The following is a 12,625-nucleotide window of genomic DNA, read 5'->3' on the forward strand; positions in this document are numbered from 1 at the left end:
TAAAAATGTTTATTTATTTTTGAGAGAGAGACAAAGACAGAGTATGAGCAGGGGGGAAGCAGAGAGAGAAGGAGACACAGAATCGGAAGCAGGGTCCAGGCTCTGAGCTGTCGGCACAGAGCCCAGTGTGAAGCTCAAACCCACGAACCGTGAGATCATGACCTGAGCCGAAGTCAGACACGTAACTGAGCCCCCGAGGTGTCCCAAAAAATAGGTTAACTTAAAGATCAGTTTCCTGAGTGTCTGTGGTGAGCCAAACACAAGAGTTGACCACCGTCGGCAAGGATAATGTTCACCCACCTGCTGCTAGATTATACAGGAAATGGGCTTTGTCACTTTCAGCCTTTGGCCTTTCCTTAGTCCCTGCCACCTTTGTATTGACCTATAGCAGAATACTGAGCTCTCCCACAGAAAGAAGTTTCAGTGAAAATAAACCCAAATAGAATTTATTTAATTTCTCAGACATTGTAATACCTTACATTTTGGGGTCTTCAACCACCCGGATGAAAGCCTGGACTCTTCCTCCCAGAAGTTACACACAAAGACCTGAGTCACACACACGTTTGTACACATCCATACACATTCCCTGAAATCCGGAGTTGATTAATCCCAGGTTAACCCCCTGCTCTAAAGTGGAACTAATCTCCTCCTTGCTATAGTAGTTCCAAAGGGTTTTTATCTTCTTTCTTCTAAAAAAAAAAAAAAAAAATGATTTTTTTGTGCGCTTCCATTTGTTTATCCCACTTTTTCCAGGAAATGAGATTGCAGCTATGGAAAATGGCTATCTCTGCCTTCTAGACCAGTTTTTCTCAACCTCAGCACAACTGATATTTGAGAGCCATACTTCTTTGTTGTGGGGGCCGTCCTGTGCACTGTAGGAAGTAGGGGCCTCTACCTACTGGACGCCCGTAGCAGCCACACTTGTGACAATCAAAAACGTCTCCGGACATTGCCAGATGTTTCCTGGGGGACAAAATTGCCTCTGGTTAGGAACCACTCCTTTAGAGGGGTGCCTGGCTGGTTCAAAATAGAGCCTGTGACTCTTGATCTCACGGTTGTGAGTTCTAGCCCCATGTGGGGCATGGAGCCTACTTAAAAAAAAAAAAAAAAAAAGAACCACTCCTTTAGATGTTTAAAAAATACAAACATATAGGGGCCTCTGAGTGGCTCAGTCAGTTAAGCGTCCGACTTCGGCTCAGGTCATGATCTCACAGTTTGTGAGTTCGAGCCCCGCGTCGGGCTCTGTGCTGCCAGCTCAGAGCCTGGAGCCTGCTTCGGATTCTGTGTTTCCCTCTCTCTCTCCCCTCTGCCGCGTGCACTCTGCCTCTCGCATTATCTCAAAAATAAATAAACATTAAAAAAAAAGTAAAAAATACAAATATATTAAAAGTCTTTCTGAAAGTTACTAGTCTTCATTTTATTTTTTTTTTATTTTATTTTTTAAATAGACTCCATGCCCAGCATGGAACCCAGCCCAGGGCTTGAAATCACGACCGTGAGATCAAGACTTGAGCTGAGATCAAGAGTCATACACTTAACCAACTAAGCCACCCAGGTGCCCCTGAAAGTTACTTCTGCTTTACCGAATGTGCAAAGCTTTGAATTTGTCCATTGCATTTGATTTCGAAAAAGTGGTTTTTACATCTCTGAGCTTATGTTTTTCTCACAGCAATTGAGAGGAATTATCAGACACGTGTTAAAATGTCCACTATGCAAAAGAAGAAACAGAAGCTATATAAAATATGCAAGGGGGAAAGAAATTCAGTGAGTAACCCAAGGTCGCTAATGATAGCAAAGTGGGACCAAATTCCCAGAACTGCTGTTAGGCCCATTTCTGTAAATTACATTCCACAAGAAAAGTTTCTTTTTATAGATCTCCACACACCATAACCTTTTTCCTTATAGGAGAAATTATAGGAGGCTTAGATGCACTTGATCATAAATGTTTAGCATATCATGATAAAAGGAGAGATGGCCAGAGAGGTTAAACAATGGCTTGTCTTTGCTGAAAACAGTTGAGCTCATGATCAAATCAGATAAATCTTTTTCCAGGCCCACTGGATCTTGGCCCTATAATGTTACATTATTTTGAAGGGGAGATACTGATGACAGACAGCCCTGATACCGACCTGGGCCAATGAAAACAGGTTTCGTGTAGTTGGGCAAGTTTTGGTAGCCTGTGTACCCAGCCTTCAGAAGAATTAAAGATAGAATCTTCTGTTTCTACGTTTTTATTTCTAATAAAAATTGACTTAAGGGAAGCCATGATCTTGTGGTTCGTGAGTTCAAGCCCTGTATCAGACTCGAAGCAGAGCCTGCTTGGGATTCTCTCTCTCTGCCCTTCACTCGCTCTCAAAATAAATAAATACATGTAAACATGTATTTAAATACTCAATATAACAATATATGGTTATCATAAAAAATACAAAATTTATAGAGTAAAAAGTGAAAGTACCTCTCCCCAGAGGCCACCTAACCTTTAACACTGGTTCATAGCCTTCTTGACCTTTCTCGTGACCTTCTGTTCACAGCTTTTTTGACTTTACTCCTAACCTTACTTTATATGGTCTTACTTCATATTTTATAATACGGATTTTTCATGGTCCAGACAGCCTTCTATTGCTTCCATATTCCTCCTTTATAAATGATACTATACTGAACATCTATGTACCTTGTATACTATTCCTGCTTTCTGTATATATTCCCTTTCCACTCTCCTACAGTTTTCCTGCTGTCAAAGGAGAAGAGTGAGGTGTTTGGTTATTCCCACCCTGAGTAGTCTGGGGGCTTTTCTACGCTATATTTTCACATAGGGCGCCTTTGGGGTTTTTGTTTTGTTTTGGTTTGGTTTGGTTTTGGTCTTGTTTGGTTTTGGTGAGAGCTTTATTGAGATATAGTTCATGTATCATATAGTCCATTTAAAGTGCACAATTCCATGGTTTTTCTGTGTGCCATCATTGCCAATCTTAGAACACTTTCATCACCTCAAAAAGAAATGTTGTGCCCTTCAAGTATCACCTACCAATCCTAACCAGCCCTGAGCAACCATTAATCTACCTTTGTGTACAAAATGCTCATTCCTGACATTTCATATACATGGAATCATACAATAGGTGGTTTTTTGTTTTTTTTTTTTTGTCTCTGGCTTCTTTCATTTAGAGTGTTTTTAAAGGTTCACCCATGTTGTGGCATCTCTCATTCTTGTTCCATTGGAACAAGATTCCAGTTGTGTAGATTCCATTAATAAGATTCCATTGTGTAGATACACCACATTTTGTTTATCCATTCACAGTGGACAGTTGGATTGTTTACAACTAGTGATTCCACACCTATACCTAGGAGTGAAATCACTAGGTCGAATGGTAACCCTGTGTTTAACTTGTTGAGGAACTGCCAGACTTTTCCAAAGCAGCTGCACCATTTTCCATTCTCACCTGTAATGTTTGAGGATTCTGATGTCTCCACATTCTTATCAACACTTGCTATTTACTGACTTTTTGATTATAGCCACCCCAGTTTGTGTGAAAGTGGAACCTCTTTGTGATTTTGATTTGCATTTCCCTAATGACTAATGGTGTTGAGCATCTTTTCATGTGCTTATTGACCATTGTGTATCTTCTTTGAATAAATGTGTATTTGGATCCTCCTTCCATTTTTAATTGGATTCTGTCTTTTTATTGTTGAGCTATAAGAGTTCTTTTTTTTTTTTTCTTTTAAGATTTTCTTTTTAAGTAATCTCTACACCTAACGTGGAACTCGAACTCACAACCCTGAGATCAAGAGTCTCATGCTCTATCAACTAACCAGCCGGGATCCCCAGGGATTCTTTTTTTTTTTTAATTTTTTTTTTTTAACGTTTATTTATTTTTGAGACAGAGAGAGACAGAGCATGAACGGGGGAGGGTCAGAGAGAGGGAGACACAGAATCTGAAACAGGCTCCAGGCTCTGAGCTGTCAGCACAGAGCCCGATGCGGGGCTTGAACTCACGGACCGCGAGATCATGACCTGAGCCGAAGTCGGCGGCTTAACCGACTGAGCCACCCAGGCACCCCTAGGGATTCTTTATATATTCTAGATATAAGGTCCTTATCAGACACATGGTTTACAAGTATTTGCTTCTATTCTCTGGATTGTGTTTTCACTTTCTTGATAGTATCCTTTGAAGCATAAAAGTTTAATTTTGATGAAGTCCAATTTATTTTTTCTTTTATTGCTTGTGCTTTTGGTGTCATACTTAAGAATTCGTGGACAAATTCAAGGTCATGGAGACTTTAGTCCTCTATTTTCCTGTAAGAGTTTTCTAGTTTGGGCTCTTGCATTTAAGTTTTTGATCCATAAGTTAATTTTTATATATAGGGTAATGTAGGGGTTCAGCTTCTTTTTCTTTTCTTTCTTTTGCATCTGCTACCCACCTGTCTTAGTACCATTTCTTGAAAAAACCATTCTTTCCCTTTATCAAAAATCAATTCATCATAGATGTATTTGTCTCAATTCTATTCCATTGATCTATGTCTGTTTTTATATTACTACCACAATGTATTGATGAGTGTTGTTTTATAGTAAGTGAAATTGGGATGTGTGAGTCTTCCAACTTTATTATTCTTATTCAAGATTGTTTTGGCTATTCTGGGCCCATTACAATTCAATGTGAATTTTAGGATTAGCTGGTAAATTACTGCAAAGAAGCCACCAGGGATTCTGATACAGATGTGTTGAATCTGTAGATCACTTTGGAGATTGCCATTATTCTCCTGATCTATGAACATGGGATGTTTTCCACTTATTTAGATGTTTAATTTTTCTTAACAATGTTTGATGGTGTTAAGAATGAAAGAAAGAGGGGCGCCTGGGTGGCGCAGTGGGTTAAGCGTCCAACTTCAGCCAGGTCACGATCTCGCGGTCTGTGAGTTTGAGCCCCGCGTCGGGCTCTGGGCTGATGGCTCAGAGCCTGGAGCCTGTTTCCGATTCTGTGTCTCCCTCTCTCTCTCTGCCCCTCCCCCATTCATGCTCTGTCTCTCTCTGACCCAAAAATAAATAAACGTTGAAAAAAAAAAATTAAGAATGAAAGAAAGAAAGAAAGAAAGAAAGAAAGAAAGAAAGAAAGAAAGAAAGAAAGAAAGAAAGAAAAGGAGGGGGGTGCCTGAGTGGCTCAGTCAGTTTAGCGTCCAACTTTGGCTCAGGTCATGATCTCACAACTCATGGGTTCGAGCCCCATGTTGGGCTCTGTGCTGACAGCTCAGAGCCTGGAGCCTGCTTTGGATTCTGTGTCTGTCTCTCTTTGTCCCTCCCACACTCATGTTCTGTCTTTCTCTCTCTCTCTCTCTCTCTCAAAAATAAACATTAAAAAAAAAAAGACTGTGCGATTTACACTTCATGTTTTAAATCTATACCTAAGTATGTTATTCTTTTTGCACATGGAATTGTTTTCTTAATTTCATTCTTGGATCATACATCTCTGTATTTTTAATGCTCGGGTTTTATCCGTGCTTTGTTCCCCAAACACTGACCAAACATGCCTTATGATTCTGGCATTGTTCTGGTGTCTGGGAATTCAGGGATGAACAATGACACTGGAATGCGAGTTTCTTGAGGCAGAGACTGGTCTCCTATTCCCTGAAGTGAATTCACCAGTCTGACCTCATGCCCTTGGTTTTGTTTCAGGGTTTTTTGGAGGAGACCTGCCTCTTTTATGGACATTACACCATTGATGGGGTGAAATTTCAGAACTTCACCTATGATCTGCCCCTGGCTTATTTGTTAAGCACGATTGCCTACCTGGCCCTGAGTCTTCTTTGGATAGTGAAAAGGTAAGATTTATCTCTTCATTGTGTTCTTTTTGCATTACCTTTGATGGCTGGGGTTTATTGGAGGTCTGTGGACTCTTGGAGCCATTGCCCAAAGGATGAGCAGAGGCCAGGAGTAGGATTTGGGAAGGAAGGTCCATGAGTCTTTTGCAGGCAGGGGAGACCTGGAGGAAATGGAAGCAAAATTTGGGAGCTGGAGCAGAAGCCTGGGGTGCTTCAGTCAGTCATAATTACACACATTGGCCAGCGCCATAATGTAACCTTACCTTGGATCTGGTGTGGATGCTAATCAGGTCTCTACTGGGTTGCAAGTGTTAGAGACCCTACTCTGATTAACTGCGGTAAAGGGAAACTGAGGGGCTCAGAGAACCAAGGTAGGGAGGAAGCTCCAAATTATAGGAAGGGTAAGGATATAGGTATGTCTTCTAAACAACCAAAAGCAAGGGCTCCTTCCTCTCTGATTCTCCTGGTGGCAGCTTCCTTACATAGACTCTCAGTCACAGGTTCAGAAATCCTTTTGAAGAGACTCATTGATTCTGCTTCATTCAGGTATCCAAACCCGACCCTTGAACTAAGGTCAGCAGGTCAAGGTCATAGGAGAACGTCTCATTTTCCATGGTAGACCAATGGTTCAGTGGGAGATGCCAATTCCCAAGACATGAATAGCAAGGAATATTAATTACTTTAATTACTAACAAACAACTGTCCTAAAAAGTACCAACAGCCAAACAATAGGAGTTGTATATCTTTCTTACATGAAGTTCTGAATAGAGACACAGGTTACTGTGGTAGACTCCTTCTCAGTCATTCTGGGATTCAAGTTTACCAAACTTCAGCCATTTTCAGCATTGGCTAGAAAGGCAGGAAGGGAAAACAAACATGGAGGAGTATCACATGGGAGATGTTTATAGGCTAGGCCTGGAAGTGATGCACATCGTTTACATTCCATTAGTTATAGACCAAAGATAACTGTGGGGGAGGCTGGGAGATGTCCCTGGGCTGGCAGCTATTTTCTAGCACTAATATAATACTATAGGAGAACCGCAAGTTTTTTTTTTTATAAAATTTTTTTTTTTTCAACGTTTATTTATTTTTGGGACAGAGAGAGACAGAGCATGAACGGGGGAGGGGCAGAGAGAGAGGGAGACACAGAATCGGAAACAGGCTCCAGGCTCTGAGCCATCAGCCCAGAGCCTGATGCGGGGCTCGAACTCACAGACAGCGAGATCGTGACCTGGCTGAAGCCGGACGCTTAACCGACTGCGCCACCCAGGCGCCCCAAGAACCGCAAGTTTTTAATGGACAGCTTGCTCTCTCTGCCCCAACGATGTTGGTTGGCAGGCAAGGTTATGGGTGGGCACCTCTCTTACCCGCTTCACTGTCTACATGAGAGCATAGGTGCTATAAGCCATGGAGCTCTGAAGCTCCTTATCACAGGCATAGAAGGGACGAGGATGTTGAGGACTGAGTTGCCCTCCACAGAGACTAGGATTTATCACCACAGAAAAAGCCCCAGAGACTAGCTAGGCACTCATATCCTGTGTTGGCATCTATGAGATGAAAATTAAGTGCTGTGTGTCCATCGCCCACTCAAATGGGCAGCATACTGATGCAAAAAAGCAGTGGCTCGTTTTGAGAGCAGAGAGATGCATGGTAGAGAAATGTTAGTTGATTGGGGTCTGGCTTTGCTACTCTATGATTATGGCAGGAACAGATCCAAGTTTTATGGGCCTGCGGTTTAGACAGTTTGGAGGGGCCCTCTTTAAGATGAAGAATACAAAAAGATCTTGTGTAAAGTCTGAAAAAATAAACACAACAGGACCATATGAACACATTGCTGGAGGCTCTCCCAGGACCTTGGAAGGAGTCCTGGAGAAGAATTAAGCTTTATTAGCCGAATAGTGACTCCACCTTCAGACCTTGCCCGAGCTCCTCACCTCAGGGCTCTGATTGCTTCCTGAGGAAGACTGGAGGGAGGCCTGGGTGTGATGTCATGGGGAAAGTCTATCCCAGGAGGAGGAAGTGCTATTAACAGCAAAGAGCCTGGACTTCGGGGTCCAGAGACCAAGGTTCAAACACCCCTTCACCTCTGTGAGCCTCATTTTCTTCCCCTGTGAAATGGAAGATTAACTGAAACAAGGCAGGTAAAGGACTTAGTACTGGCACCTTCCAGACATTTATTGAATTAAAATTACCATCGTTGTCACCGTCAAATTAGCCCCAGTTCTTGCCCTCACTCTCTGGATCTAGGGAAATAATTTTTCCCATCTCTGTATCTCTGCTTTCTCATCTGTAAAACGTAGTTTTGGTCTAAATCATAGGGTTTCAACTGGGATAGGACCTCAGAATCCCCATGGAGCTTGCTAAAATAACGTATTTCTGGACCCCACGTGGGATCTCCTGAATTAGGAATCTCAGAGTGTGAGGCCTCCTGGGCGTCTGCATTTTGGAAGAGCACCCCAGGTGGTTCTGATATACAATTTTTGCTGGGACCTTTTGGCAGAATGACTGATAACTGTAATTTCCTTACACTTCAGCTGTCTTTACAACTCACTAGCAAATCCTAAAAATATCCTGTTGCCTCTACACAGTCTGTGGCATTCGATGTTTTTGTATCATCAAAGGCTGGGGTGTATTTTTTCCAGGAAGGCATTTGAATCAATTAAAATTATGAAATGTGCCACCGAGTGGCATCTGACCTAAATAGGTGCTCACTAAATATTTGGCTATTTTACCATTTAAGTCATTTATACATTGATTTATCCATCAATTATATTTGGTCATATTATGGTCCAGGCATTCCAGATATAAAAATGGCTAGATAGGGGCGCCTGGGTGGCGCAGTCAGTTAAGCGTCCGACTTCAGCCAGGTCACGATCTCGCGGTCCGGGAGTTCGAGCCCCGCGTCAGGCTCTGGGCTGATGGCTCAGAGCCTGGAGCCTGTTTCCGATTCTGTGTCTCCCTCTCTCTCTGCCCCTCCCCCGTTCATGCTCTGTCTCTCTCTGTCCCAAAAATAAATAAACGTTGAAAAAAAAAAAAATTAAATAAAAAAAAAAAATGGCCAGATAGCCAGGATACTTGCCCTCAAGGAATTTAAAATTTAGTCAGGTTGGGGTGCCTGTGTGGCTCAGTCAGTTAAGTGTCCGACTTTGGCTCAGGTCATGATCTCGCGGTTTGGGAGTTCAAGCTCCAGATTGGGCTCTCTGCTCTCAGCACAGAGCCCGCTTCAGATCCTGTCTCCCTCTCTCTCTGCCCCTCCCCTGCTCATGCTGTCTCTCTCAAAAAATAAGTAAACATTAAAAATTTTTTTAATTGAGTCAGGTTAAGGGGCTGCAAGATGATTGTGGATTAGGTTCATTGCCTTGAAGAAAATAGACTAATTTGAAGTGGGGGTCACAACTTTAGATGGGGCAGTGAGGAATCTTTGCAAGGGATATTTGAGCTGAAACCTGAATGATGCAAAAGGAGCAGCCTTGGGAAGAGGCAGGGGAAGAACTGTCCCAAGAGTGGGTAGAGGGTCCTGTAAGTACAAAGGCCCTGGGGCCGGAGAAATTTGTATGTTTATAGAAAGGAAACAAAGCCATGGTAGTTACAGCAGAATGGCCGTATGGGAGGAAAGATGGCACAGTGCAGGATCTCTAGGCTGTGTTAAAGAGTTTAGTTTTATTCCAGCTGTGAGAAAAGCCACTGGGCAGATGACATAATTGTCAACAAGCTACCTGTTTAACTGCCACTCATATTTAGAATGGTCCAGAACGTGTCCATGTCAAAATGAGTGGAAAATGCAGCCATACATTTTTTTTTTTAATTGTAAACAAAGCCAATCGGTGGGCCTGTATGCTGTTCTTAAAAGAAGGGGAATCATGTCTTGGGCTCAGGTCAGTGGAAGGGTTCAAAATCAACCTGATCCGGAGCGAGGAGCACTTTCAGAGTTACTGCAACAAGATCTTTGCTGGCTGGGACTTCTGCATCACCAACCGTAGCATGGCGGACCTGAAGCACAGCAGCCTGCGGTATGAGCTCCGGGTGAGTGCTGCTGGCTTTTCCCTCGGCGGGTTCCTTGCCAGCAAAGTCGTGCCTTGGAAAGCGGGGGTTGTAGCTTGCAGAGCAGCTGGGTCAGGGCCAGGCTGTCTTCAGTACTCAGCAGGTTTCCCCAGTGTTGGTTTCAAGAGCTTTCTACAGAGGGTGCCACTGGGTGGTTCAGTCAGGTAAGTGTTCGACTTCAGCTCAGGTCATAATTTCATAGTGTGTGAGTTCAAGCCCCACATCAGACTCTGCATTGGTGGTGCAGAGCCTGCTTGGGATTCTCTCTGTCTCTCTCTCTGTCTCTCTGCCCCTTCCCCACTTGTGCTCTGTCTCAAAATTAATAAATAAACTTAAAAAAAAAAAAAGAGCTTTCCACAGAGATCCCCTTACGCTTAGCATGGAGCTGATGGACTGGGGATTGGAGGAGATGTGGGGACATGATGGTGGGTGGGAGGGGAGAGTATCTTCCCTCCTTCCCCACCACCTCATGCGGTTATTTTTCCACCTGTTGAGAATCTGTCATGCATCACTTATACCAGGAGAAACAACTAAGGGGGGAGGCCACAACGATAAGGTGGAGTGGAGAATACAAAAAAGTACAAACAAATTTCCAGATTCATAAGGGGAGAAAGAGGAACAAATAGTATCTTGACCAAACCTACCAAAAAAAAGAGGAGGGGACAATTATATCAAAACCATAATAAAGTAAGATGGAAGGAATCAAATTAAATGTATCATCTGTTTAAAGGAACGGCACAGGGGCACCTGGCTGGCTCAGTCAAGTAAGCGTCCAACTTCGGCTCAGGTCGTGATCTTGCAGTTCATGAGTTCAGCCCCACATCAGGCTTGTTGCTGTCAGCCTGTCAGCACAGAGCCCGCCTTGGATCCTTTGCCCTCCTGTCTTTCTGCCTCTCCCCTGCTCACGCTCCCTCCCTCCCTCCCTCTCTCCCTCTCTCTCTCTGTCTTTCAAAAAATAAATAAAACATTAAAAAAAAATTTAAAGGAATGGCACATACTGCATGTAAGTAATGTCATGAATAGGTTATGCTTCCGTTTTCACATTTATTATGGAGTCTAACTGTTGCCTTAAATAGGAGGCTCTACCTTGACTTAGGTCTTTAGTAGACATGAAGACTAGTTGAGCTTGGTCTGGGAAGATACCTGGGGGGAGATGAATGCTTAAGGAAGGTCTTATAGATGGCTGGATAGGGCACGACAGTGAATCACATGTTCAACCCCTGAATATCGCTTCACCCAGTGCTCACAGATGAGTTTTCTTTGGCTCTCAGGCAGATCTGGAGGAAGAAAGAATACGGCAGAAGATAGCAGAGAGGACCTCGGAAGAAACAATACGGATTTACTCTTTGAGACTGTTGTTGAACTGCATTGTTCTGGCTGTTTTAGCTGCATGCTTTTATGCAATTTATAGAGCAACGATATTCTCACAAGAGCACATGAAAAAAGTGAGTACTCTGTGAAAGTCAGTTTAACTTTTGCTTTGGCTGGACATTTTGTAGGCCAAGTGCATTGTCTGAAGTGGATATAAATCTGGCTGATATGACAGAGAACTGGAAAATCAGAGGTGACCAATTTCCACTTTGATTTTGTTTTATTTATTTATGTATTGTTTTAAAAGTAGGCTTCACTCCCAGTGGGGAGCCCATCGTGGCGCTTGAACTCACAACCCTGAAATCAAGACCTGAGCCGAGATCAAAAGTTGGACGCTAAACTGACTGAGCCGCCCAGGAGCCCACAATTTCCACTTTTAATAAAAATACAAAAGCATCCAAAAAGAGTGTTTGGAATTCCTCCTGGAATCCACAGGATTCAAAATTCAGGCTTGCCTGCCTAGATTTAATCGCCAACTCCACTACTTACTAGCTGGGGCCCCACTTTACCTAAAATAGCAGTTGTTTTAGGGGCGCCTGGATGACTCAGTCGGTTAAGCGTCCGACTTTGGCTCAGATCATGATCTCGCGGTCTGTGAGTTCGAGCCCCGCATTGGGCTCTGTGCTCACAGCTCAGAGCCTGGAGCCTGCTTCGTTCGGATTCTGTGTCTCCCTCTCTCTCTGCCTCTCCCCCACTTGTACTCTGTCTCTCTCTCTCTCTCTCTCTCAAAAATAAATAAAACATTTAAAAAAGTTTAATAGCAGTGGTTTAAAAAAGCCAAGTTCGTCTGGTGGCTCTACTTCATGAAATCAATCATCGGGGTCCCAGGTTCATTCCTGTTGTGACCCTGCCATTCTTAGGATGCGTTCTCTTCTATGTGGTACGAGACAGTTGAGCACATTCACGTTCTAGCCAATGGGAAGGGGTCGGGGAAGGCGCACCCTTTCCTTCAAGGGCAAGACCTAGTGCTTGCACTTAAAACTTCCACTCACATCCCTGATGGCTGTACCTAGCTATAAGGGAGGCCAGGAAACATAGTTTTATCCCAGATAGCCACATATGTGACCAATTAGTCTATTACTCTGAAAGGAGGGACTGGCTAGTCCAAATCAATTTCTACTATGGCCTTAATAATACTTTAAATTGCCCATTAATACAGATTCCATGGATTTTTTCTTTCTTTTTTTTAATGTTTATTTATTTATTTTGTGGGGGAGAGAGAGATATACCATGAGCAGGGGAGGAGCAGAGAGAGAGAGAGGGAGAGAGAGAATCCCAAGCAGGCTCCGCACTCAGCATAGAGCACGACTTGAGGCTCCATCTCACAACCATGAGATCGTGACCTGAGCCAAAATCAAGAGTCAGATGCTTAACCGACTGAGCCACCCAGGCACCCCATCCGTGG

At 43.3% G+C, this 12,625-nt stretch overlaps 1 protein-coding gene across 3 annotated transcripts in view; it reads left to right on the top strand.

Moving 5' to 3' along the window:
• The window catches only part of TMC7 (transmembrane channel like 7), a 57,209-nt gene that overhangs the window by 23,354 nt on the left and 21,230 nt on the right, over positions 1 to 12,625 (top strand). For all 3 annotated transcript variants that reach the window (XM_045460326.1, XM_045460327.1, XM_045460328.1), the window contains exons 6-8: positions 5,663 to 5,808; positions 9,684 to 9,831; positions 11,121 to 11,294. In XM_045460326.1, the coding sequence (XP_045316282.1) occupies positions 5,663 to 5,808; positions 9,684 to 9,831; positions 11,121 to 11,294 (468 nt within the window). The remainder of the gene's footprint in view (positions 1 to 5,662; positions 5,809 to 9,683; positions 9,832 to 11,120; positions 11,295 to 12,625) is intronic.

This window comes from Leopardus geoffroyi, chromosome E3, assembly GCF_018350155.1.
Source record: "Leopardus geoffroyi isolate Oge1 chromosome E3, O.geoffroyi_Oge1_pat1.0, whole genome shotgun sequence".
Lineage (NCBI taxonomy): Eukaryota > Metazoa > Chordata > Mammalia > Carnivora > Felidae > Leopardus > Leopardus geoffroyi.